The sequence below is a fragment of the Pseudomassariella vexata genome (genome assembly GCF_002105095.1).
Source record: "Pseudomassariella vexata strain CBS 129021 chromosome Unknown BCR38scaffold_4, whole genome shotgun sequence".
NCBI lineage: Eukaryota > Fungi > Ascomycota > Sordariomycetes > Amphisphaeriales > Pseudomassariaceae > Pseudomassariella > Pseudomassariella vexata.
Window position 1 is genome coordinate 2933340 of NW_024467959.1, and position 26565 is coordinate 2959904.

The following is a 26565-nucleotide window of genomic DNA, read 5'->3' on the forward strand; positions in this document are numbered from 1 at the left end:
TCCATAGCACGACATATGCTACAAGAACTAAGCCAAGAAAGAACGAAAGGCCATGGGTACAGCTAAGACGCGGGACTTTCTCGCCAGCCTACGGACCATTCGGCTAACCACGCTTCCCATCCCCTCCTGTGTCTCCGGCGTGGCTGTGGGCGGCGGTGTTGAACTTCATTTTTGCTGCCATCTGCGTGTATTCTCCTTCCATGCCATCGTCGGCCTACCACACGCCCTGGACCTGGTTCTGATGGGACGCAATCAGGTAGTTATTATGGTTTCTCTGTCTCTATTTAGTATCTGTAGGTTTCTCGTATCATATATTTTATCCTCTTTTCTGTATTTACACATGCAGTTCGTATCGAGTACGATGTACCATTACGTATTAGTTATTTGAGGTACGAAACCACCACACTCGATTACTTGTAGAGAGGAATCTGCTCCACGTTTTGGGAGCATCCCAAATTATGAAAGAAACTAGATCTCTCATCATCGAATTTGCTAAAAAGTCCAAACGCCTCAAAATTGACTTGATATATATACATCTATCCTTACAAGCCACCTCTGTGACATATCCAACACAATAATGTGATTATTTCACAATTTCTTGGTACTTGAATAACAAAGTACACACAAACCTTGTGTGTCTCTCATAGTATACCATGAGCTGTGGCCAAGAGCTTGCCCTAATTTTCAGGTTACGATGTAAATAGAGGAGTGAGGACTTCCGCGGGAAGCTCATAACCGTCGGGCTTCAAGAAACAAAAGGAGACACTAGGGAACTGTCAGGTTCTTCGTCCCACTGGACTAGCCACGAAGCAACCTCAGAATTTGAGCCTTATTTTCCCAGCCAAGTCCACATAATCCTGTCTTTGGACGCGGGAGGGAAGAATCTCGCATTTATATGTGGTCATTTAGTGTATCGACTAAAAAGAACTGGAAAAGTCCGATGACGTCTCCGATGGCAAATATGGCATCGGCCTGAGGCAGAAGAAAATGAGCATCTGCGATAATCAGAAGGCTGGCTAGCGTGGACTTGATTTCATTTTTTGTTTTCTTTCTTTATAGTGAATATCAGTTTTGGGTTATATCGCCCTAACTATATACAAGAATTATTGGTTCGCGAGTGTAATCAGAATTGGCACAAAGGGCATGTAATTCATATCATAGGACGTACACACTTCGAGATCTGAAGAGTTGCATAATATTTAGAATTTTCCATATTAGCACTCCCTATTGATTTTTCTTTTGAATTGAAGATAATATTTAAGAGACGGAGGGGGCAAAAGTAGTAGGGCGAAAGGAAAAACCTATGATTAAAGGCAAGGAAAATTGCAAAGAAGTGTGCTATCCCTGGGGCTCAAATCTGAAGTTCGCAAGACTAGTTTGGATAGTTGGTAGAAGCAGTTCATCCGCATCAGAGGTAGTGAATATATGTATGAATAGCACCGGTCTGAACTACCCACATGAACCCGCCTACGCAGCCCATAATTTCTACTAGCACGTATAATAAGCCTTTGGAGTGTCCACTAGTGGTGGCCCAGAGGACTATGACGACGAAGGGATGGTTCTCTGTCTCACTATTTTAGGTTCCAAGCTTTCATGGCCAATCTCCAGGAGGTTGGGGTGGTTCTTCCAGGGACTAATTTTGCACGGTTTGCACCATAGAGTGCGTTTAAAATCGGCTACCATGGAGAGAGACCGCGAAGAGATTTTGTATGTGGCGCAGTGGATTCTTTGGAATGGACAAGGGCTGTTCAAGTTAGGTCCTGGCCTGCCGATACGGAGGGTACTGCTGTGATTACCTTGACCTATTGGAACGCGTGGATGGATGGCTTTAGTGAGGTGGAGGTGAGTAGTTGAGTGTTGGAAAAACAGGCAAGAGGGTTGTATTAGTGATGATGGTAGGAGTGAGTCCCAAAGGCTGCAGCTACGGAAGGGACATCTATGGGAAACTGGCCCAAGCGCTGCACACAGCACACAGGTACTGTGCCTGGGGCACGTCAAATTAAGCTAGGTAAGATTGTCGGGCCGTTTGTACAAAGGCTGCCGACTTGGTGACTATCTTGGAACGAGAGATGTCATTCTAGATATTCGGGCTTTCAAATGGAAATCCACGTACAATGCGGAGAAAATGTCACCGAGCTCAGTCTACATATTTACTTAGTAACCCGGAAAATAAAACGGAGACTATAGATCAAGGGTATGTTGATGATCTCCATGCGCTGCAATATTCAAGTTCTCTAAGCTTGGAGGACCTTGGATACTGTCGGACCTTCAAGGCTACTCCGTCAAGACTGCTAAGTCAAAGGAGAAACGTAAAGCCGCAAACCGTACGAAGTATGGGTCAATATAACCTCTACCCATTGAACGACACAAGTCCTGGCTGTGGGACAGGCATCAGTCATTTCTACCTATATAAGGCCCCTATGGCCGCCCTTCACTTCTCTTAGGACTCTCCAGAGATCATGACACTTTCAATACAAGACCATTTGCCCACAATCCAATAGATACCTGCAAAGAAATCCACCTTTGAACATCCCCGTAATCAACAACATTTAACTTATGGACAACTGACGTTATATACATCTGTAGTCTCAGCGAGGTTCCTAGGAGTCTGGTTCGACCGCAAACTGACGTGGCACGCCCATGTTGAGCGTGTTAAAACAAAAATGGCAACTCAAAAGCTAGCCCTGACAAAGCTAGTCAATATGTCGTGGGGCTGCGATCTTATACGGGCGAGGCTGTTATATACGGTGGTTATCCGTAGCGCGATCGCCTTCGGGGCGACTGCGTGGCATACTATAAGTGAGGAACCGGCAGGGCCAGCTAAGAGCCTGATGGGGATACAGAACGAGTGCCTCCGGGTAGTCTGTGGCGCCCACAAAGCGACGCCGGTTCGCCACCTGGAAGCAGAAGCAGCAATCCCGCCACTAGACCTCTATCTTAGTGCCCGGGCTGCTAAGTTTGAAGAACGGCTACGGCTTAGCGGGAAGAGAAATCTGCTTCGCAGCGCGAGCGCTAAAGCGTCACATATACTCCGGCAGGATAGGCCGGCGAAGAGGAAGCAGGCGTCGCAGCTACTCCGACCGGCAGGGTACACTATGGAGAAGGAGGCCCGGGGCTCCGAGTGGATGAGTGAGGAAAAGGAGGTCCCGGCTGCCCTCTTCGGCCACTGGAGGAAGAGATAGCTCACCAGAGCAGAGCATCACGATCGCCAGCGACGCGCCATCGCTGAGGAACCGGAGGGCCGTTCGATGCAGATACCGAAAGGGGGCAAGTATTTCGGCCTGAACCGACTGGAAGCGTCTACGCTGTGCCAGATCAGGACGGAAAAAATAGGACTAGCAGCCTTCTTATTCAAGACAGGGGCTTTTGGCGTGTACTCGCCGCTATGCCGCTGTGGCGACGCCCCTGAGACGGCAGAGCACGTAATCCTCTTTTGCGGGCTGTTGGAAGGACCGAGGGAACGATTACGGGCCGCTATCGCACCACGGCCACTATACTCTCGCAGAGACCTCGCAACGGCAACAGGAGAACCAGTAGTTAGTGGGACTATTGTAAGGTGGCTGCTAGGGACGGGTCGGACAGCTTCAAGGCCCAGATAGCATCGATCTTCTCAGGGGGGACTTTGTTGGTAGGTTGAGAACCAACGTAGTATGGTAGTGAACGCAACGCAGTCGCCAATAGGGCGAACCGACGACGCAGCGTATGTATTTAGTCCAGCCATTAGGGCACGGTTTGACATACGGGAGTACTAGCAGAGATACCGGGGGCTTCGAGCCTACGGCGTATTTAATAATAATATATACATCTGAATCTAAGATTCTGCTCTACTCCTCTTATCTTAATTGGAGGTACTGACTGACAGTTGCAGTATACTATTTTAAATCAAGGTGGTGTATACTTACCTGATCCCTTGTCTTACTCCTATCTTCATAAACTACCTTAAAGGTACAATTTGGTGTACGAGCCAATACTGACATGTGAAACTTTAACATTGTGGTAGGGAGGTATGGTGCCTCTACCTGACCAAGCGGGTGATGTGTTTCAGCAAAGTCATCAGCGCAGAGAGCGCGGCAGAACGCCTCCAATGTGTTGCCTCTTGACATGGCTCTTTTCTCAATCCAGAGAAACAATCTTTGCATGCAATTTACGATCATGCGCGATTGCAGATTCTTCAAGTCTGTTGGCATGGCATAGTTGACGATGCCACCTTTGATTCCATGTGCCTGAAGAATTTGAGAGTTGATTTCAGAATGAATAGGCAGAGAATCGAATCACCGGGGTCGAACAACTTGTATAATCCAGTGCGAAGACATTGGAGTCGACCAGTCCGGCACCCGACTTGGCTTTGCAATTGTCTTTTCTCGGAGTTCGCGCTATGACAGAAGCGTAAGTGCCTATGGTGTTTGATATAGCTCATGGTGCGTGAGTGTACACCTTGGCCGCGGTCTTTGTATACTCAGGGATCGTGTCTATCGCATTTTGGGCTCCCGAAGCTCATCGAGGGTTGCGAATATCCTGTCACGGCGATCAGCATACTTCAAGTAACCTACGACCTGGCGGAGGTTTTGAAGCGAAGATCCCATTCTCGCAGTCAACACAATATTGTAAATTCGATCCCGTCGAACTTCGAAAATACGAGTCTTCGGCCCAAGTACATCTCCCTTCCTTTTCATGCCAAAAATAGCATGGCAGAAATTGTGCCACATTATCTTCTTCTTGCCATAGAATAGAATGCCTCGCAAATCACCGAGGCCGATCTCCTGACGTATCTAACGTTTCTGGAACCACTTGCGATGAATGAGGTAGCAAAGTGACATGAAGTTCCGGTAATTAAAGGGCAAAGGTATCTCTATCGCAGCCCATGTTGGATCATTCGTCCCGTTGGTTGAAGACCTTAGCATGCGTGTATTGCAATCAACCTCAACCATCAAAGCTGTGCGCTCCGATAATTCGAAGGCATGGGAACTTTCATTTTCCCTCAGCACCTAGACAAGCGACGACTCGCTGAGCATGGCGTTAAATAGGCCGGATCATAGCGACTGTTCGATTTCTCTCCTCAATACTGTTCTGGTACATGCAGGTTGCGTCAGCCCAGACAGTCTCGGTGTCGGAGATGTCGTGGGACGTCGCAAGGTTCTGGGTTATGAACAGCTCATTGCTACAATTCCCAACTTTTATTTCGATTGGGTCTTTTCCCAAGCCCCAGAAATGGTAGAGAGCGTGGAGTGGTGTGAGTATATCTTCAAGGAGAATTGCATAATTGGTCTCGAGATAAATAGGATCCGGGAATGCGCCAGGGTTAGGAGTCAAGGGTCGGAACTCCCTATCACGGAAAGGGGCGCGAACTCACAAATAGAAAAAAATAATATCCTTCTGAGACTGTCGGCATATGATGTGGCACTTCTGAAGGCGATCTAGACATTGGGGTCAGGGGACGAGATGTGACTTTCACGGTTACACCTGGCGACGATCAGACGCTCAAGGCTCAAAGCAACTTGAAGTCGGAAACAGGGTGAAAGGACTCTAGAGTCCACATAGAGACAACCACCAATAAAATGGATGTATGCTGCGGCTACAATATTAGCATTAAATTGATTATACAGCTTTAGAATAAATTCTAGTGCTTGCTAAGGACCTAACGCAGGGAATATGGCTCTTGCGTTACTAGGTAATAGAAAACCGAAGATTGGATGTCCACCCCAAGAACCTGCTAGCCCGGCGCTCTGAGTGCACTTGAAGCCTATACCGCAGATGTGCTTTACCTTGTCTGTTTGGTGAACGAGCACGCACTGTACCGGTAGACTCAGAGCCCCATGGCCTCGAGTAGTACGGTTTAAACTTGGTTTAATCTTCTCGCACTTGATATCATCGGGGTATCTATTCTACGTTCTCTCGCAACTTCGTGCGGAACAGGCCGACTTCTCGAGCCCATTAAGACACGTAACTTTGACAAACAAGAGTCTGTCGTCAAAGGCGTCTGCTTGAAATGCTTCTCCACAAGTTTCACACAAACGAAACTAGTCTTAAGTACCGCCGCTCTCAGGAAGGGAAGCCAAAAAGAAAAGCCTGCCACACATAGGCGACACAGCACCTGTACCAACTGCTTCGGGGCTGGTGTCCCATCAGATAACTCCGGGATTACTTCTTTCGGTTCATCAAATTGCCGAAGAATTGGGCCAGTCTCTCGGTATCCGTCTCGGCCATATTGGATGGATCTAGCTCCATGTCATCATCTTCAGTGCCAGCTGCTGAGCCGAGAGTGGGTGATTGGTCAAGACCTTGTGCTTGTCGGTCCTATCAGGCATATTAGCTTCAGGTCCATACAGGTGTGGCAGGTCCAAGATGTCGAGATCATGGGTAGGCAAACGCTTACCTTCAGCCTTTGCACCATATCATCAGCATCGACTTGGATGCCACCCATATTGAATTGTACGGGGCCAATGGCATCCGAGACCACCTCGTCCGGTCCCGCTGCGCCCAATGAGTAATCTCGTCCGCCAGCATCCCGAGCAGCGGCTTGTTCATCAGCCTTCCTTTCTTCATTGAGTCGATCCACCTGCTTTGCCAGGAAGGCCTGGGTGTCGACTGAAGGCTTTTCTAATTTGTTAGGATCAGCATCCCCGCGTGCAAACTGCAGTGCATCGAGGCTCGAGTCTTGAACTTGAGATTCGTAGAGAACAACAGCCGAGCCCTCGGGCTCTTCTACGCCACCATTATCGTGACCATTCATCCCAGCCTCTGGGTCTGGCACTGCATCTCCTGTAATGCCGTTGGCGCCATTGGTGTCGGACCTGGTAGCGAAATCCATGCTCAAGTCAATGCCCCAGCCTGTGCTAACGGCCTCCACGTCAAAGGCATCTCGCAAAATGCGAATCTTGCCCCACGAGTCCCAATTTGGGGGAATAACAATCTTGTCTCTGTCGATGGTGTTGTGCTTCAGACTCTGGCGTTTTACCAGAGAGTGGATACCTAAGCTCGCGTGGATAAGCGGCTGTAGAAGTGATGGTGTCGAGGGAGTCGTGTAAATGAGCGAGGCACCGTCTGTGTCATGGTCAGCGAGAAGAGGCAGTAGAGCAGCAGTGGCACATACGTTTCAATAGTACCGTTCGGAGGTACTGCAGCACCTGGTCGAACTGCTCTTCCTTCCAGCCTTGGGACTTTTCCAGGTAGTTGATTTGCTCAGACTGGGCACAGTAGGTCAGCCACGCTCGAACGCAGTTCCAACATGCCGACTCACGTTTTGGCAAACAACACAGAGCGGCAAACCCAGCGCATCCTCCCACTCTCCCGGCCCAGCAGGTAAAGGGACGTCGCCCTCACTTGGAACGGCCCCCGTGCCATCCAAGTTGATCGTGCCGCCGACTCGCCCCCTATCCTGCCAGCCAGCCATCACATCTTCCATGATCTTGTTGCACTCGGGCCCCAATGACGTGATGACGGCCCGTAGCAGTAGGAGCCATTCTCGTAGCTGGCGCAGCCATTGCCACGGCTGTGACCAGTCGAGCAAGATGACTATTAAGGTATCGGATATTGTTTTCGGGGTCAGCAGAGGTTTTAGTAAAGAGGCGAAGGAAGGCGAAGGGGTCGAGAGAAGGTATAGTGAGATACGGGCCAAGATGTCTGGAAATCGCACGTCAGTGTGAATTGAAAACGGAGCAACCATGGATGGGGACACGGACCGTCTTGGTCGTCATCCAGCACGTCGTAGTATGTGTATCCCAGGGCAAAGCTATTGGCTATCGGAGGGACTTTCAAGTTATGCCTGTCGAGATTCCGCCGGGAAGCATTATTTGATAGGGCCTCGAAGAAGTCCCGCTGCGAATCGACCGTGCCACCTGCAGCCAGATCAGTCTCTTGAATTTCCGTAACCAGCATCGGCATTTCTTACCCAGAACTAGCAAGTTTTTCTCAGGCAATCTGCGGCCACTGGCGACCGAGTCGAGCATAGAACTCCACATGTCTTTCTTGGGCTCGCCATTCTTGCTGTCGGGGCCTGACCCCGTCGACCGATGCGAATTCGCCGTCATGTTTTGTTTCTGTCGATGGGTAGCATTGGGAGCTACGCAAGTTCACTATTCGGTCGGAGACGGGTTCTGCAAGGAATGTTGATTTCGTGTAACGACTATGAACACGCGCCGAAAGACGCGTGCAGACAATGAACTTTGGAATTTTAGTGTTCAATAGCTCGGAAGTCCATGCGGGTCGGTGGTTGATCACAGATAGATGCAAGAGCTGACCATCAACAATTGGGATCAAAAAGAAAGCGAGGACGAGAGCCCGTCATTCCTTCGTTTCAGTTCTTTGTTCTCGGGAGTTTATCTCGATCAAGACGGATCATATGCCAGACGCAACCCCTTGAAGCTTGCTGGCCTGCCAGATGCAGGTTGTCTGGCAGGTGCGGTCCGACGTTTCCCCAGCTCCCTGGACTGCGTCTGCTGGGGGAGTTGCAGCAAGGGTCTGGAGCTGGTGGGGTGCGGCAGACGCAAGCCACAAGCACCCAGGCCAAGACGTCACTCGTTGCTTGTTTCAAACAATTGAAGGTCAGCCTTCTTGTAGACTAAGGTCTTGGTCGGTTTTCCTTTTCAGCCGCCAACAGCCCTCCCAACGTTGGAGATACCTCTGTGACCAGTTCTTTGAGCTCCCCATTGCCAAGACTGGTCCTCCGAACCCTGCCCACGACTTTTACACCCTGATCGCCCCGGTGCAGCGACCTCCAAAATGAATCAAATCCGCGCGATCCAAGCCCTAAACAAGCGCGAGCTCGAAGCCGGCATCCATAACCCCAACGCCTCGTGGCATACCGACTACCGCGACACGGCCTTTGTCTACTTCGGCGGCCTGCCCTACTCCCTGAGCGAAGGCGACGTGATCGCCATCTTCTCGCAGTATGGCGAGCCCGTGTTCCTGAAGCTCGTGCGCGACGCAGAGACGGGCAAGAGTAAAGGTTTCGGATGGCTCAAGTACGAGGACCAGCGCAGCTGCGACTTGGCAGTCGATAATCTGGGCGGTACGGAGATCGCGGGGCGGCTGCTTAGGGTCGATCATGCGCGGTATAAGGGGCGGGATGATGAGGACCTGGAGGAGTGTAGGATTGGGTGGGACGACCTACAGCGGAGGGAGCGGATGGACAAGGTTGCGCGAGGTGACGATGTCGAAATGAAGAATGCGAGCTCTGAGGAAGAGGAGGCAGAGGCGCCGCGGCCCATGATACAAGAAGAGCGCGACTTGGCAAGACTAATTGAGGAACACGACGAAGACGATCCCATGAAAGCCTTCCTGGTCGAGGAGAAGAAGAAAGAGGTTGAGATGGCGCTGCAGAAGATGGACACAAAGAAAGTTAAGGAAAGGAGGCACAAGCACAGGCATCACCATCATCGGAGTCATCGATCGAGGAGGGACGACAGCGAAGATGACCGAGAACGCAGACACAAGTCCAGACGGGAGGAGACGCCCGTGTTAGACAAGCGCAGAGACGGGACGCCTGAAGGAAGGGATAGAGACCGAGATCGGCACCGCGAGCGTAGACATCGTGATGGAGATCGAGAGCACAGGCCCCGCGGAGAAAGACGTGCTCGTTCTCAAGACCGTGATGTGCAAAAAGATCGAAGAGCAGATCTTTCCCCAGATGGAAGCGATGGCCACGAGCGGAGGAGAGAGCACGAACGCCGCCGAGAGCGTGCTTCGATCGATCACAGTAGAGACCGGAGGCACCGGCAGCGAAGCAGATCGCCCTGACACAAATCAAGTTGAATTCGCTGCATTGGCGGTCGCTTGCTAATAATATACCCTATGATACGATGCTCTGAACCCTACTGTCCACATGCCTTGACTTGAGATCCTTATAATCCGATATCCTGCCCTGCCCTGCCTTACCTTGCCTTATCATGCCATTCCAAAAACGCCAGCCCTGGGTTTCCATGACTACCCTTTGCCATTCCTGTGAAGGAGCCTCATCAGTTTGATGAATGAACCCCAACCGTATATCCTCTTCAGTCCCTCAATGATGCTGTGAATTCCCTAATTCCCCAGATAGCGTTTCCAGCCCTCGCGGACCAGTACCTTGTGGCCTTCCTCGCCGTCGACAAGCACAAACTTCTCCCATCTCGCATCACGCCCCGCCCCGACCACGATCAGGCTGTCATCGTCGATCCACCCGATGATTCCTTTGACCGGCCGGCTCGTCCCAAGCACAGCTTCGCTGGATGGACTGCCACTCTCGGGCTCGTCGCCGGCCTCGAAGCGCGTTGACGCGAACGAGTAGACGTCGGAAAAGGGACCCCAGGGAATGTTGGATAGGAAGCCCCATTTGTTCGTCGGGTCCGTTGTTGTCGCATTACCACCCGTGTTCAAAATCCCTATTGCCGGCGAATGCGGTGGCGTGCCGGTGGAGACGGCGTTGCGGGCGGGGCTGGAAGGGACCCCTTTTCTCGGTGTATCGAAGATGTGTAAGCTGCCCTTCGCACTTGTACACGCCAGCATACGTCCGCTCGGGCTGAAGCGCAGGCTATAGATGGCGGCAAACTCGCTGCCTCGCCGTCGCTCAGCAATCTTGGCGCAACTGCTTGTCGCAAAGACACGGACGATCGTCCCCTTTTCGCTGGCTGTCGCAAGCAACTCGCCATCTGCACTCAAGGCCAGCGCCTGGAGCTTGGAGTTGTGTGCTGGGATGATGCTGACGTTTTCCGTGCGCAAGTCCACCACTTGCACCTGGCCGGCCGTCCTGCCGGGGAATACGAGGTATTTGTCGTCGGCAGACAGACAGCAGAGGCCGAGGAGGTTGTCCGCCGTCTCGTACTTAGTTTTGGGGTCAGGACGCTTAGTAAAGCCATAGACCCGGACTGAGTTTTGCAGCACGACGACAACTCGACTGCGGCTCAGCTGGACGCCCCGGACGGCCGTGAGTGTGGTGATTTCCAGCGCAACCTTGGACTTGGAATCATCCCAGACAATGACCTTGTTCTGGGGGAACTTGGGAGCCCGTCCTCCGCCGACCAAGGCCAGAAAATTGCTCTTACCCATCATCTGGACCAAGGCGATGCCGGCGTTGAAGTCCTTCGTGGCTTGCAGTTGGCATGTTGGTGCGTGGAAGACTGGAAGGTGTCAGTGGGCGGCACCTAGCAATTCTCGTGAAACAGACATACTGCAGAATCCCGAATTCAGGCCCACGCTGAAACGGCTTGCATCATCGTTAAAAGCGACGGATAGGACCGCCGGCTCATTGGGAGCCTCTATCGGCGGCCGCGTATTCATGTTGGCTGATGATAGTCTGCGGCCTCGAACGCTGCCTCGAAGGTCGTGATGAGAGACTGATGGAAAGCGGACTCGGAATAGCTTCTGGTTTGCCTCGATTTATTTCATGGCCAAAATGCAACCCCGGCTGGAAGATACGAAGATATCGTCCTATATGCTCTTCTAGAACAAATGCGAAAAGAAGGTGATTGTTCCGCGGCAGTCGACCACTTACACAGGTGGTGCTGAACAATCGAAGCTTCAGTGGTCAAGTGGATTACGGTTGAAGCTATTCGAAACGTGGTAAGGCGGCACGCACCGGATGCTCCAAGGTTTGTTTATACTAGGGGAAAAGAATGATGGGTTACAGAACAAGTCAATGCCGTCGAGTCCGAGGTAGGCAGCAAGCTAATTAAGACACAGCGAGCACCTTGCAGCTTGCTCGGATGATGCGTGAGTCGTTCATTCATCCACTTGCACTGCACTCGGTGAAAGCGCAGGTGAGGAATGGGCACGGGCCATGAAGCTATCATGGAGGTGCGAGCCACTTGGAAGCTTGAGAAAGCACAGACAGAAACGACCTGACCTGGGCCCGTGATTGTGGGCAACTAGGGACTTAGCACTCACTCACTCATCAATCCAATGTCACCTGGGCAGGCAGTTGTCAAATGCAACAGTACTGCCTATCCGGTAGGCATTGATTGTGAATTGCCTCGTGTCGTTCGTTTGTTGTTTGGAAGTAGCTCGATCGCTCCTTACGCAGCCCGAAGTGGATTGTACCGAGTACGATGAATGGCTGTCTCATCGGCCAGCCACACAGGATAACTCTATTGCTCAATGGGAAGTCATAAGAAACAAGACGGGGACAAAAAAATAGCTTCAGATGCAGAGTGCTTGCCGTGATTGCCCCTGAAATGTTTGTGGAGAAGAGCTCTGGTCCAGGGCCCGTGCTTCCCCCGTTTCTGCCAATCTGCGCCTGCTGGACAACGACCCCTGTCTGCAACTTTTTGTGGTGAAATTGGATTCCGCTCAGTGCTGCTAGCTTGAAGTCGTCTCAAGTTTGGGGTGCTGCCACAGGTGTCAACAAGCGTTGCAACAATTGAAGACCCGATCCCCGACCTCTTTCTCCAACCCATCAACCCAAGCCAATTCTAAAAAGTCCCCTTTTTGCGAGATAACCCCTTTGCGAGAGACGATTCACCAACATCTTGGCCCTCGACCAGCATCGTCGCGCCATCTTTCTGTTTTAGTTCAGCTTCCGCTGCTTTTGCATTCCCAACGCCGCCTCTGATCGCCCTCCGCTCAAATCTCGTCAGTTCCTTGTCCAGGATACCTAATATGTCTTCCCCGGCCGTATGTTTTTGCTACCCTCCCCTTTCCGCGCCTCCACCGCAAGGACACACCGCCGACAGTGACGACGAAACGTCTTTCCTCCTGCCCAACACACATTGACAGACAATACCACACCAACGCACTCCCCATTGTCGCCGCTGCTGACCAGAGAATGCCTCCACAGAAGATGATTCGCCGTAAGAAGAACGTGAAGAAGGGAATCCAGTTCTGCTTGATGGTCTGCGGTGCTTCAGGAACCGGTACGTACAATGCCTTCGCTCCCACCTTGGCGAACGCACGCGACGTCTGCCCAAGTAATGTCCCATACTGACACCTGCTCTCGGCCCCAACAGGCAGAACCACCTTCGTCAACACGCTGTGCGGCAAGGAGGTATTGGATCACAAGGACTCCGACGATGCCACCGCCGCCCACGTCGAGGATGGCGTCAAGATCAAGCCCATCACAGTCGGTACGTACCACGCGACCAACGCGATGTTCTGAACTAACATACGTGGCAACATCAATGGCAACTAACATGTTTTGTAGAGCTCGAGTTGGACGAGGAGGGCACCCGTATCTCGTTGACCATCGTCGACACGCCTGGTTTTGGTGACCAGATCGATAATGAAGCAAGGTACGCCAACTATAGCCCATGTGTGTGACGCCAGGCTGACATCCTGCCCCCAGCTTTTCCGAGATTGTTGGCTATCTTGAGCGACAATACGATGATATTCTGGCCGAGGAGTCGCGTATCAAGCGTAACCCCAGATTCAGGGACAACCGTGTCCACGCAATGCTCTACTTCATTACACCGACCGGTCACGGGTATGTTCTTTCTTCTTCTCTCTTCCCTCGCCTTCCCCCCTGCCTGCCTGTCCGGGAGTCAACAATGGCTGACCATGATTTGCACAGCCTCCGCGAGCTCGACATCGAACTCATGAAGCGCCTCGCCCCCCGCGTCAATGTCATCCCCGTCATCGGTAGAGCCGATTCCCTTACACCCGCCGAGCTAGCCGAGTCCAAGAAGCTGGTGATGGAGGACATTGAGCACTACAGAATCCCCGTCTACAACTTCCCCTACGACATCGAGGAGGATGATGAGGACACCGTCGAGGAGAACGCCGAGTTGAGAGGGCTCATGCCTTTCGCCATTGTGGGTTCGGAGGACATTGTCGAGATTGGCGGCCGCAAAGTACGTGCACGACAATATCCTTGGGGTGTTGTAGAGGTCGACAACCCGCGCCACTCGGATTTCCTGGCTATTCGATCGGCGCTGCTGCACAGCCATCTTGCCGATTTGAAGGAAATCACCCACGATTTCCTATACGAGAACTACCGTACCGAGAAGCTGTCCAAGAGCGTTGAGGGCGGCACTGGCGCGTACGTAAACCTGGTTTCCTTTGTTCGTTTTTGACGTAGTAGACTACAACTGACCTAGCCCTAGCGATTCGTCGATGAACCCCGAGGATCTGGCCTCGCAGTCGGTCCGACTCAAGGAGGAGCAGCTGCGCCGCGAGGAGGAGAAGTTGCGCGAGATCGAAGTCAAGGTTCAGCGCGAGATCAACGAGAAGCGACAGGAGCTGTTGGCGCGCGAGTCGCAACTCCGCGAGATCGAGGCAAGAATGCAGCGCGAGCAGACGGCCATGAACGCCCAACAATCGCCCAACCCCGAAGCCAACGGCGAGCACGATGGAAACTAGGCCGGTGCCCTGCTGTGCTTCCTTTCTACGACATGCTACGTCTGAATATTTTCTACTGCCTCTGGTGGACGAGGGTGGCCAGACAAAAGTATGAATAATGCAGACGTTGGATCTCTTGATATCCCCACCTCTCTCCTGGACGCTTTGCCTCGAAAATGAATACGGTGCGGCACATGCTCATCTGGAATGAAAATACCAAAATACTTGGACTTTGCCCCAAAAGGAGGCTGAATTAATTGAATGCGTGCGCGCACGGTGGATGTGGGCTTGGTGCGGCTGGATGGATAATAGGCTTTGAATCCCCCCATTATCTGCTTTGAACAACCAGCAAGCGATTCCTTGTTAGAGGATGAAGCAGAGGGGAAGGCTCTGGGGGACCTTTTCCACCTAAGCGAGGCCGAGCGAGAGGTTGACGAATTTTCTACATGAGCCTGGCCCGCCATCACCAGCTTATTCACGACTTTGAGAGAGTGGTAGAGTGTCTACGTCATGTATTTTGCCTTTCTACTACCTAGCTAGTACTCCCCCATCCGTTTCTACTTTTGAGCTTTCCTAGTACTAGTCGCCTTCTAATGCAGATATTTCACTAATGGTGCATGACTTGGATTTGTTGATTTGTCTGCACAACTGGTGGACAAAATCGACTGTCTTTCCTAATCCTTGACGGTTACGGTTGCTTTCAAGGTGTCTTGTGTGCCAATTTTCTGCACCTGGGCTTCCTGTGATTTTGCGTGAAGCATCAATTGGCACATTCATAAAACTTCCCCTGTGGGAATTGGTCAAGAAGGCAAGTGTATGTAGCATCGATGGCAAGTTGACTAATGATACATTTATCCAGTACAGTGAAGGATATTCATGACTTCGATGAAGCTTCAGAAAGCGAAAAGTAGGCGATGTTTTTCTCGAGCAGGACAAGCGAGTCAGCTAACACCTTGTGGATCAGTGACGCGTGGTTAACGCGGACGTCGCGGTATTCCGTGTTGCCGGCTTCAGAGGGGATTCAGCCGTCGTCGAGACCGAAGGAAAAGTACGGGATCACCTTACGGACGGTCATGTCGGCCGTGAGGATCTCATCAGACCGGAGGGAGGAAAAGCCGAGATCGAGACCCAAGTTATTCGAATTGTACGAGGTTGTCTGGGCGCCAACGCCCGGGGAGCCGAGCTCCGTCTTAAGGAGCGGGTTCAGGAGGCCGCTGTATTCGCACGAGAGGGTGTCGTTGACTCTATAAAACAGAAAATGGGGAATAAGGAGATGGCAGAAGCTTACCGGTTCATCGCACACATAACACCACCCATACAGGCACATGTACAACTAATGCACTGCCTTATCATCCGCATTCGCCGAGTACGCCGACTCGTCTACGCGTAAGCCTGTGGTGATGGAGATTTTCTCCGTGTTGTTGGATTTGCTCACCAGGGCTACGGCTTTGGTGTGGGCCACCGCGTATATGTCCAGGTCGACGGCGCCCTCGGCAAGGAGAGTGGGGCCGGTTTACGTCGTGGTGGAGTTGGTAGTCGAGTTGGTGGTTACGGCGCCTGTGGTGAGTCCGAGGGCCGCTGCCACCACTTAGGCGTTGGTGAGTTCTATGATAAACCAATGTGGACGATACTCAAAATTATTTAACCTGGGTAGGTTCAAAAGAGAGAACTGGGTGGAAGGACCCTTGCCGGAGAGCAGGATAGGAGGGAGGCAGGCTCATCAAAGGCGGTCATCATGAACTCTTATATGGAAAGCTTCTTGACGGCATTTCCCTGTGCGGGAATCCACTTGTAACAGACCGATTGTAGGCTGGATAGAAGCATATAAGTTTTTGTATATAATTGCCACGCAAATTCCATGGGAACCACTATCGGCGCGAAGAAAAGACGCATTGAGACGCTCTTCCTGATCAATCTCCACTGGTCGCAGAACGGTCGATATCGGCCAATGCCGTGGTAGGCGTATCCTGGGCGGTCCATGATCGGATGGCCCGGTAGGTATGGATACGTGATTGTCATTATGCATGAAGTATTACCCAATTTGCCGTGAGAAGCCTGTGTGCAAGGGCTGCTCTTGGCCTCGGTTGCATCATTCAGGGGATGCACATTCGTAGGATCTGAGCACTGTCGTCTGTCTTCTTGATCATTCCATCCACAGACCTATACATATAATGATGAGAGAACATCAGATTCCTAGTGTTCAAAAAATGCACGTGCCCCGAAGAGATGAGCATCCCAAGGCCAGGATTGAGAAACAATATAAAAAGCACTACCACATGGTTGAAATAGAAATAACCAAGCAACTAATCTGACTTAAGCCCCAAAACGTGGACGACAATATCAAATGAACGAAGCTCACAGCCAAAGTGGATCAGAACACCCCGTTAGCCAAGTCAGCCTGGAGCCGGGCGAGCAGCAAAAAAGAGAACCAAAAGCTCTTCTTTTCCTTTCCCTCCCAATTCGAAGACTGTAGCGAAGTAAAGAATATTTGAAGCTTACGACGACGGGCCCCATTTCCCAGCCTAGACGGAAATGCGGCACTGGTCCTAATATTTTGTCTTTGGAGGGGAAACATGCGGTAGATAGCAAGGCGGGCATACTCTTATGTCGGACCATAACGCTGGGGTTGAGACGTCGAAGGAATCTATAGTAGCCAACGATGCTACCCGGTTGCCGACAGCCATGCCGGGCCGGGTTCCGGGGATGACTGGGAAGAGAGATAGATGGGACATTTTGAAGTCAGCAAGGAGTCGAAGTTTAGAAAGGATGATTAATTAATTAGAAGCCATTATAGACGTATATGTTACGAGAGGAGTAATTTTACAACTAAGTAGATGCTACTATGACTCGGTTGTTGCTTGAACCCAGGGCAGAAGAGCCGTATTGTGTTTTTCTGTTTCTTTTTACTTTCACAGCCTCGACACTGAGAGTAATTCCCAATGATTATTATCTCTATGATTGGTGTGTTGCGTATATACCTTAACATGCCACAAAGGCTTGCAACGAAGTGGTAGTTGGCTAACGCCTTGAACCAAGCAAACCTTACAAATTTTGGTGCATTCATATATGCACCAGTAGTCATTCAATGAAGCACTATGAATGTCCGTACCGTCTAGCGTAAATCACTAGCGGCTGGACTCATTAATACTTGCCATCTTAGCACATTCGCCAGTGCATCTCCAACCACAGCTATTTTCCAAATTTACCGACCAGTATAATCCACCAAACATATTATAATTGATTCACGAAATATAAGAGAATTCCCAAAAGCTTCGCCTCCAGACTCTTATCAGGTTCGAGCGTCATCACAGGAGATCTGACGTGGACTTGGGCAACAGATATAAAGAACTAAACATTCCTCGACTTATGCCTCAAGTCTCTGCGTTTTTCTAGTGGAGGTTTCCCCACCGTTGAACTAATGTGTAAATCCGGAGGTCCCATTGACGTGCAAGCAAGCCAGTGCGCAAAGGATCCGAATTATCACAGTAGTCAAACACTATTTGGAGGATATGGGCTGGGTACACATGCAAAGTTGTCGAGGCTCCAACTCGCTATAGGAATGTTGAACGATGTTTCCGAGGTCGCCGTACATTGACAGTAGTGAGTATCTACTCGGATACTAGATGCAAATTGGGATATGAGTTGAGAAAGGGAGAACGAAAGTGGATAAGTAAAGCCTCTGATCTCGAGGCGAGAAAGGAGAAAAGGAAAAAGAGAAGGTCGATTACAATACGTGTAGATACACGTCTACCTAACCACTGGCTTGCGAGTCATTCTGCCCCGGAACACGCAAGTGCAGATATCTACGCGGATAGTGGTCGAGTGAAAGGAGAGAGAAAAGTCAAAGATTACAAGACGTTACGACGGGAACATGGGCATTTTCGCATGGATCTAGGTCTGAACAATACCGACTCTGAGGAGTAACAGTGATAATCACATCACAGATGTAGGAGTTTTGCCTGTCTTCAGATTTACTATGTTGTGTCTGAGAAGCACCTTCATACGTAGCATATACTTTTGCATCTTATGTATACGCTACGAAAATTTCCAAATTGTCATTTGTTTTATTTACAGAAGTTATCCTATCGTACTGAATTTCAGAACAAGCATTGTGTGGCACTCCATTGTCAGACTCCCATCCATATACAGACGGAAGAGCAAGCTGAACATTGAATGCCTGTTGTACGGGATACCTTTACGACAATCTTATTACAATCCCGTCTTGATAGCAATGTCGTGCATATGGTAGGCAAGTATGTCGTTATCGAGACCAACTCCATGGGTTCTCCACCCTGATCTCACCATGTTCATCAATCCAAGCAAGGTATTACATCCCCTCCTAGTTATTGCTCTGGCTGTTCAAGATGCGCAGAATGGCCAAGAATAGGTTGATGATATCCAGGTACAGGCTGATAGCGGCGGCGATCTCCTCCTCGACATGGTGGTGGCGCAGAACAAGCTGGGTGTCGACAAGGATGTAACCCGAGAAGATCAGAGCGGCAAGACCACCGTAGATGAGTTCACCAGTGGAGCTGTACGGCAGGAAGGCAGCCATAAAGCCAAAAAGGAGAAGGCCCCACAGCGCACCAAAAAGATACGGCATCCAGCTTGTGAAGTCGTATTTGGTCTGGCAGGCGAAGAGCGTCAAGAAGACGAAAATCCCGCCGGTCAGGATGACGGCGTTCAGTACGATCTGGGTCTTGTAGAAGGAGACGATAACGGAGATGGTGTAGGCCTCGAGAAGCGTGAAACCGGAGAGGAAGAGCAGGTTGGTGGGGTACGACTTGCGCTTCCAGTACGTCAAGAACATGAAACCGATGGAACCGAACAGCTATTGAGTCGCAAGGTTAGCAAACTGTTGTAGATGCGCCATCAAGATACAGGGAAAAGATACGTACAGATATCCAGACCATAGCAGGGTGAGACTGAATCCAGGACTTGTAGCTCTCACTCCAGAAGCTGAGACCACTCACGACGGCCGTCAGAATGAGTTGGGCCGTCAAGATGGTGTAGACTTTGCGAATGAACTGGTTGCGAATGTCGATAGTAGCCTCAGCTACGGACCCGCCAAACTAGGGATTGTGTTAGCCGTTCGCATAGTGACTGTCCGGAGTACCTGGACGCACCTTGAAGTCATCGGGAATGTTGTCTTCGCTGCTCCTGGGTGCGTCGCCAAATAAGGGCGCGGTGGAGCTGTTGGCCTCCTGGGCTTGGTAGGAGGGAGGAGGTTGCGACCAGGAGCCCTCCTCGGGATCCTGGATCGGCGCGGGCTGGTACTTGGCGTTGGCAGCCATCTTGTCTTGTTTTCGTTCTCACAGTTGACGTGATGAATATGTGGGCGATGAGAGACGTCGTCTATTTGATGATGGCGGAACTGAACCTAGAGAGGCGAAGATGTAGATGGAAGGATCGGCGGAAGAAGATGACCGAATGCGCGCGGGGCGAAGTCGTGGAATGCTCTAGGACCCTCGCGTGGTGGTGTCATACAAATGTCTGAGTTGAGAGGTGCAACTGTGGCTTTCGCGCCACGTGCTTGAGGAATGAGTCGGTCGGTCTGTGGCTTATGAGCGTGTAGACCCATCGAATCAAGGATCCACCTTTGGATTTGAAGCCCTGGCCGTTTTCGAAAACGAGACTTCGACGAAGCCGACGATTGCCCAATTATCGTCGTGGTTACATCAGCTGCCTCGGTATTAGTGCCACTGTTGATCAAATCAGCTGCAATCAATTAGAATTTGTTGAGTTGATGATCTTGAAATTACCTGGATTACTAGTCTCGAGTTCCAGTGACACGAACGTGGACCGGCACAGCATCTATGAGATAGATCACCAAGACCGGCACAACGACCCTTTCGAGACTCCCCCCGTTTAGAGGTAACGCGAGTTTGACCACCCTATGTTGCATCGATGTCGAGGCTTCGATCCTATAGCAATGTTGCTCTGCCGATACCAATTAGCCAAAGACAGCGATATGATATATGCGTCTAGCTGCCAAATGCAGCCGAATATTCACCGCATTCAACGCAATCAACTCGTCGTTGATGTGAAACAGAACAGGTGCCTTCACGAGCTGCGGTGTCGCATCACTATAGAACGCGATGCACAATTACTGCAGGTTGCAGCAAACACCCATCTCGGACTGCCGGTATGCCATTGGCTCTCACGACCATCTTGCACGCCCAGCACCTTTTTCGGCTCGTCTTGCTGGCCCTATTGGTGGGGAAGCAGAAGGAACCTTATGTGAACGACCTCAATATTGTTTGAGCGCCCATGACACAATGTGACAAGTAACGGCGCCGGCATTGACAAGCAAGGCAAGCCAGCTCGGCCCATCATTACGAAGCTTATCCAACAGTCAGTAGATAGAGCGCACACTGCGCTGCCTGAAACGTCGCGGACAACAGACGATCTGGATGATTTCGACACTTGAGTCAAGCTAGCAAGTCGGAAGCCGAAGCGGATCAGATTGACCTGGGAACTTTTCTCACGCTTTTGCAAAGACTGCTTCCTCGAGCTCCCCCGCCAAGCCCATTTTTCCCTACAGACTCTGGAGAACCCCTAATGACCCTGGAAAGGAGACCCCTGTCCCGCTTTTCACCGCCTTTGAAGCGACCAAAGCCTCTCAAGCCTTTCCTGCAGTCTGCAAATGGCCGTCCACGGCAATCATTGAGTGGTCGCTGCCAAATTTGTGGGCTTGGGTTTTGCGCGAGGGGGACCCACCCGAATCTCTCAACGGATGCATCTCAAAACACATGTCCGCCTCTCTTTTAGTACCCAACTGCTGCTCTCTAGACATTCGTTTCTGGCCTCGAGTCAGCCCGTCGCCGCCGTTCCCACTTCCTGCCGTGTCTTTAGACGGATTAGACTGTTCCTGTCGTCACTAATTGAGACTTCCTACGAGAAAAACGAAGTATCCATTACTGTGTATTGCTGAATTCTTCTTTTCGACCAGTGCCGACCTCCCAACTACTCGACACCTCGAGCGCCAGTTTGTCTTGGACGGCATCGCACAGGACTTAATTGGGCCTCAATTGAGTGCCCCAACACACCATGGACGAATCCAACCCCGAAGTTGTGCACATGGAGCAGCCAGCACCCCCCAGTCCACCCGCCGTCGCTGTGGAAGAACCGCCTCAAGCGGACAAAGCATCAGAGAAGCCAAAAGGCCCGTCGAAACCGCCAATGCCTCAGCGCAAGTCGACGGGCCCAACGAGCATGAATGGGCCGCTATATATGCAGACAATCAACAACAAAATCATCATCAGAAGACTCAAGCGCAAAGGCGATGGCCCACTGAAGAACCTGGCTCGATGGCTGGTCGATAATCAGACTGGTACGTTGTTCATGATGCTCGACACTGGCCACTAGATCAGTGGCTTTTTTTCTTCAAGCTACCCCGCCACCAACGGTGCCATCACTCAGCTTCGAAACCCTAGACCGTTGTAGCACCGCAGGAGCTTGCCCTTAGTTGCTGGCTCCCCTGCCCACTCATATCCCCCGTTGCGCCGAAAATGGAAACAAAGCTGACACCGTACAACTTTTGATAGGCTTCTCCTTCAATCTTATTGCCCTTCTGTTCCTCACGCACTTTTGCATGTCCAAGGCGCGGCCCTACACCTCCAAGTTCTTTACGCTGTCGCACTACAACCCGAACACTGGCAAATATGCCGCCGGACGTGACGACTTGTGCTTCATCGCGTTTTGCATCATCCTCTTCACTGGCCTCCGCGCTGGCTTCATGGAGAACATCCTAGCTCCGCTGGCCAAAATTTGGGGGATATCCAAGAGGAAGGAAATCACAAGATTCTCCGAACAGGCTTGGCTATTAATCTACTATACGGTGTTCTGGACCCTCGGCTTGGTACGTTTCTCGGCACCGGTGGACATGCTCGCGACTAACACGTGACCAGTACATATACTGCAAGTCGCCTTATTTCCTGAATATGACGGAGCTATGGACCAATTGGCCCGTGAGAGAGCTTGATGGACTCGTGAAGGGCTATGTATTGGCTCAGTGGGCTTTCTGGCTGCAGCAGGTTCTTGTTATCAACATCGAGGATCGCCGCAAGGACCATTGGCAGATGCTGACCCACCACTTCATCACAATTGCTCTCATTTCCAGCTCGTACGCGTACCACCAAACCCGAGTCGGCAATCTGATTCTGGTCTTGATGGATGTAGTAGACCTATTCCTACCTGTGAGTTATTTTGCAGTTGATCTGCTTTGATCTAGAACCGTTCACTGACTGGTGCCAGCTTGCCAAATGTCTCAAGTATCTCGGATTTACCACCATCTGTGATGTTCTGTTTGGCCTCTTCATGGTTTCTTGGTTCTTCGCCCGCCATGTCTTCTATCTGATGACCTGCTGGAGTGTCTATGCGGATATCCCCCGTATCATCCCTAGCGCTTGCTTCAGTGGAGACATGGAGAACCTGCAGGGCCCGTTCCCCGTCCCCAACGACTGGTCGCATCTTCTAGAACCCTTCCGCGAACCATCGGGCACCGTCTGTTGGAATACCAACATTAAATGGGGTTTCTTGGGCTGTCTTGTCTTCCTACAGGTCCTCACCATCATGTGGTTCGTCGTTATCGTCCAAGTGGCTATGCGTGTGCTTCGGGGCAAGGGCGCCGACGATGTAAGGAGTGACGACGAGGGCGAGGAAGACGAGGAAGAAGAGTTCGAATACGAAGAAGCCCAACCGCTTGAGGAGGAAGTCGGCGTTGAGGCCCTTGACCTCAAGGGGTGGGAACGCCGGAAAGGGGTTGAGAGGACATCCCATGCTAATGCAAGCGGTGTCAGTTTGCCGGGACACAGCGATCGTAAGGAGTTGCTAGGCAGGATCGGCTGCGAGAAGCAGGTTGATTGAGGCCCGGTTTGGCAAGATATCCTTGGACAGCTCTAGCTTGGTGGGGGGGTGCCTTTTGCGGTGGTGGGTGGTGAACCTGTGGGTAGGGGTGGGACAACCGACATGCTCGAGGCGAGTGAGTATTTCTGAAAAGTTTGGCGCGGCATCTTCTTTTCCTACTTACTCTCTGTGTAATATGGGCACGGAGTGGCGCAAGGCAATCAATTGCCCCTCAACTATTGGCGAGGTAGGGCCTGGTATATAGACTTGAACTTCAGTATCATACCCCCTTTTACTGGATTCTGTCGGCATTCATCGGGTTCGGTAGCAAGAAGTCCCGTCTGTAGTGCTGGATGATAATTACTATGAGAAAAGTCACGGTCATGAAATCCCGTGTTCAGTGTTGTTAAGGGGCAAACCAGGGAATGGTGTGCACCAATGGTCTTTCTTCATGGCTTCCAATTTGTCTGCGCTATCAATCTACAGCCCCGACAAGCCGACTGGTTGCCTATCTTGAAGTAGTGTACGGTTATTTCTACTCCCTTCCGTCTGCACCTGCCCTTGCTCCTTTTGAGCTTTTGAATCGGCCGACGGAAGATGGACTGCGCTATCTCTCCACCTGGAGATGATCTTGATGGTGTCACTTCAGAAATGGAACTGACATTCTTCCTGTCACTTTGTAAGCCAGCGCCACTCTTCACCCTTGTGTGGTTATGAACGGTTGAACAGGGCACCGAATGGGACACTATGGACAACATCGTCTGCCACGGTCTGCGTAGGGCGTTCCTCGAGGGTTTATGGTCGACCCCCAACCCCTCTCCTCTCTAGGTTTCTTCAACAAGAATTTGGTGAGATAGAGTTGGAGGGCTGTGGGGGTTGCGTTTGTGTGACGGGGCATATCCATCTGGTCCTTAATTAGTTGCTGATCGATAATGGGTAGCACCATACTTTGTATGTCCAAAAGCACGATTATATTTTATCATGCATTCTAATTCCAGTATTTCGGCCCCTAGTCGCCTGAAGTTTCGTTCATTTCGTGTTCAACGACCCAACACTGATCGTATGAGGTGACCGTTGGGGCACCGTATTGTCAGTTTCTGTATGCCTTAAGAGTTGATAATTTCCACATCCTGGGTCTTCAAATGGTATTCGCAGCTACATTACTTCTTCTGCCATCTCGTACCAGAGTCTATGTGCACGCCCACTCGTGAAAACTACGTTTTCTGCCCTAGGCAGGTCTTCAATTTTCTGGGCTTCTCTTCCTGGAAGACTTCTATGCTTGATCCACACAAACTTCTGGAGATGGAAGATATCAGTTTTCCTTTTTCCCTTGTTTGAGTTTCTGCCAGACTTTCAAGAAGCTGTCACTCAGAGCAACCTTTTCTGCACCTTGAGCTGGTATTCCGATCACGCGCCTCTTACCACTTGTAGACCAGGCACAACAGAAAATTCCTTGTCACACTAATCGAGATGGAAAATTGAGGCTTTGATGTCTTACATTAAAGTGCTTAGCAGTCAAATTTTTGCTTGACTTATGCCCAATTCCCAACGAATACGGGTTCGCCAGCCTGCACCTACACACATCCTATCACAGTCTAAGTGATTCGTCTTGCAAGCACTACACTACAATGTCATAGCCTGAAATATGTGAATTCTCTGGCTTTTAATTTACCTCTGCAGTCTCGAAGTGGTCACTTCGGCTTGCAAGCCCCGCCCGGCCATCAAGCTTTCGAGGAACCAGGAACGGCCGTAACCTCTATGCTGTACCGGTGTGACAAATATTTTTCTGAGCGCCTTCCCAAAATTCTTGGGCGAAATATTTATTCAGCATAAAATCGACCAACTTCCTTCAGTATCTTTCTCCCTGGGATTCCTTTTTTCACACCCACCTCAAACTGTGTGTAGTGCATCTGTACGCAACGTTACAGTTACTCCCCACACACCACGACAGATAAACAAGGTCAAGGGTATGAGCCAGAACCATCAGGCCTTTGAGATGGATTCCACGTTTTCCGTTGAGAGAACGGCCGAGATGCCAGGTGGATGGGCCTCTGAGGAAAAACACAACAACAATCCCTCACTAACGTCCTTGTACCATGTCCTTTCACATGAGGCGATCTTTGCCAATACACCGGCGGGTATGCACCGAGAGGGCATCACGCTGGGAAATAAACCGCTGCCTATCCCAGGAAGCACTCTGTCGATGACTGAAGAGTCTTCTAATCAGGAGATTACCACTCCCGTTCAGATGCGACGTGTTTACTCAGCCAATCGATTACCGGTGGACATTGCAGAGCTTCCCGTTGACAGCTCGATACAACAGACGAAGCCAATGCAGGGAAAAACGACAGCCTTTCCTATGGACAAGGAGGCGTCTCTTCAGAGCAAAGTATACGAGCTTCAAGCCGTACTGGCGGACAAGAATAAGTGCATTCAACGCCTCGAGGGAACCGTGGAGCAGCACAAAACGTCCGAGAAGAGGTACCGCCAGACATGGGAGGCCCGTGTCCAGGAACTGACAAAGATCAAGTCGGAGCTGGCACAACTCCGAACTCAATGGAATGAGTCAGGGAAGGATTACGATGAAATCAGACACGAGCGAGACGTGCTCCGGTGGCAGAAAAACGACCTGGTCAACGACCTGAATAAAGTCCGGACGGACAAAGAGGGCGAGCTTGCAACGAAGCTCCAGGCTAAGGAGGAAGAGGCCGGGAACCTGCTCTTCGAGATAGAGGCCAAGGAAAAGGACTTGAAGATGGTGCAAAATGTGCGAGATCAGCTCATCGTAGAAGTGAAAGAGCTCCGCGCCAAGGATACCGAGACCATTCGACACCTAAAGAACAAAGAGCTTAAGGACGCCAACGAGAAGCTCTATAAGTTCAACGAGAAGCTCTATGAGTCCAACGAGAAGCTCTATGAGTCCAACGGGAAGCTCTATGAGTCCAACCAGAAGCTCTATAAGTCCAACGAGAAGCTCTATGAGTCCAACAAGAAGCTCTATGAGTCCAACGAGGACCTCGAAAAGGCCAACAAGGACCTGGAGGCCAAGCTGGCCGTCAACATAAAACAGAACGAGGCAGAGTGGGCCAGCCATCGCTCCTGGCTCAAGTCGTACCGCCAATCCATGACCAAGATGAGAGACGAGATCAGCCGCCAACAGGAGCTGAGCAAGAAGGAAGGGGCGCACCACCGCGCTGTCATCTCGGCTTTGAGAGAGCACTACGAGGGGCGCCTGAAAGCTCACCAGCAGGACGTACGCCGGTACATGATGGCTGAGAGAAAGAAGTGGTGGGATCACCAGAGGCATGTGGAGCAATTGCAGAGCGTCATCACGGGCCTGCAGGACAATATTGCAAAGTCGTGCGACGACCCGGCGGTGTTTAGGACCAAGCATGTAGTCCAGTTGAACCGCCGGGGTCAGGAAATTATGAAGTTGCTGGAGAAGATCAAGTACCTTGAAGAGAAGCGCATTCCGGC

General features: G+C 51.0%; 6 protein-coding genes across 6 annotated transcripts; 3 read left to right on the plus strand and 3 right to left on the minus strand.

Moving 5' to 3' along the window:
- Positions 1-6138: 6138 nt before the first annotated feature.
- On the minus strand, positions 6139-8027 carry BCR38DRAFT_338031 (dynein light intermediate chain-domain-containing protein; the record flags this gene model as incomplete). The annotated part of the gene is made up of 6 exons (XM_040855580.1): positions 6139-6294; positions 6374-7041; positions 7091-7184; positions 7238-7620; positions 7680-7835; positions 7889-8027. 6 exons carry the CDS (start codon positions 8025-8027, stop codon positions 6139-6141), a joined length of 1596 nt encoding a protein of 531 aa, XP_040718405.1.
- A 455-nt stretch (positions 8028-8482) lies between these two features.
- BCR38DRAFT_428142 (uncharacterized protein) lies at positions 8483-9759 on the plus strand. The gene has a single exon (XM_040859879.1). It carries the CDS (start codon positions 8719-8721, stop codon positions 9733-9735), a length of 1017 nt encoding a protein of 338 aa, XP_040718406.1. The 5' UTR covers positions 8483-8718; the 3' UTR covers positions 9736-9759.
- A 258-nt stretch (positions 9760-10017) lies between these two features.
- Positions 10018-11250, minus strand: BCR38DRAFT_407722 (WD40-repeat-containing domain protein; the record flags this gene model as incomplete). Its single annotated transcript, XM_040858200.1, has 2 exons — positions 10018-11090; positions 11142-11250. 2 exons carry the CDS (start codon positions 11248-11250, stop codon positions 10018-10020), a joined length of 1182 nt encoding a protein of 393 aa, XP_040718407.1.
- A 1483-nt stretch (positions 11251-12733) lies between these two features.
- Positions 12734-14262, plus strand: BCR38DRAFT_483389 (Septin-domain-containing protein; the record flags this gene model as incomplete). The annotated part of the gene is made up of 6 exons (XM_040863621.1): positions 12734-12821; positions 12915-13031; positions 13109-13196; positions 13250-13387; positions 13475-13942; positions 14007-14262. 6 exons carry the CDS (start codon positions 12734-12736, stop codon positions 14260-14262), a joined length of 1155 nt encoding a protein of 384 aa, XP_040718408.1.
- A 4318-nt stretch (positions 14263-18580) lies between these two features.
- On the minus strand, positions 18581-19535 carry BCR38DRAFT_407724 (transmembrane BAX inhibitor motif-containing protein; the record flags this gene model as incomplete). The annotated part of the gene is made up of 3 exons (XM_040858201.1): positions 18581-19072; positions 19140-19313; positions 19368-19535. The coding sequence occupies 3 exons, from the start codon at positions 19533-19535 to the stop codon at positions 18581-18583; spliced, it is 834 nt and encodes a 277-aa protein (XP_040718409.1).
- A 1786-nt stretch (positions 19536-21321) lies between these two features.
- On the plus strand, positions 21322-23109 carry BCR38DRAFT_337306 (TLC domain-containing protein; the record flags this gene model as incomplete). Its single annotated transcript, XM_040855526.1, has 4 exons — positions 21322-21574; positions 21789-22102; positions 22152-22439; positions 22498-23109. The coding sequence occupies 4 exons, from the start codon at positions 21322-21324 to the stop codon at positions 23107-23109; spliced, it is 1467 nt and encodes a 488-aa protein (XP_040718410.1).
- Between the last annotated feature and the right edge of the window lie 3456 nt (positions 23110-26565).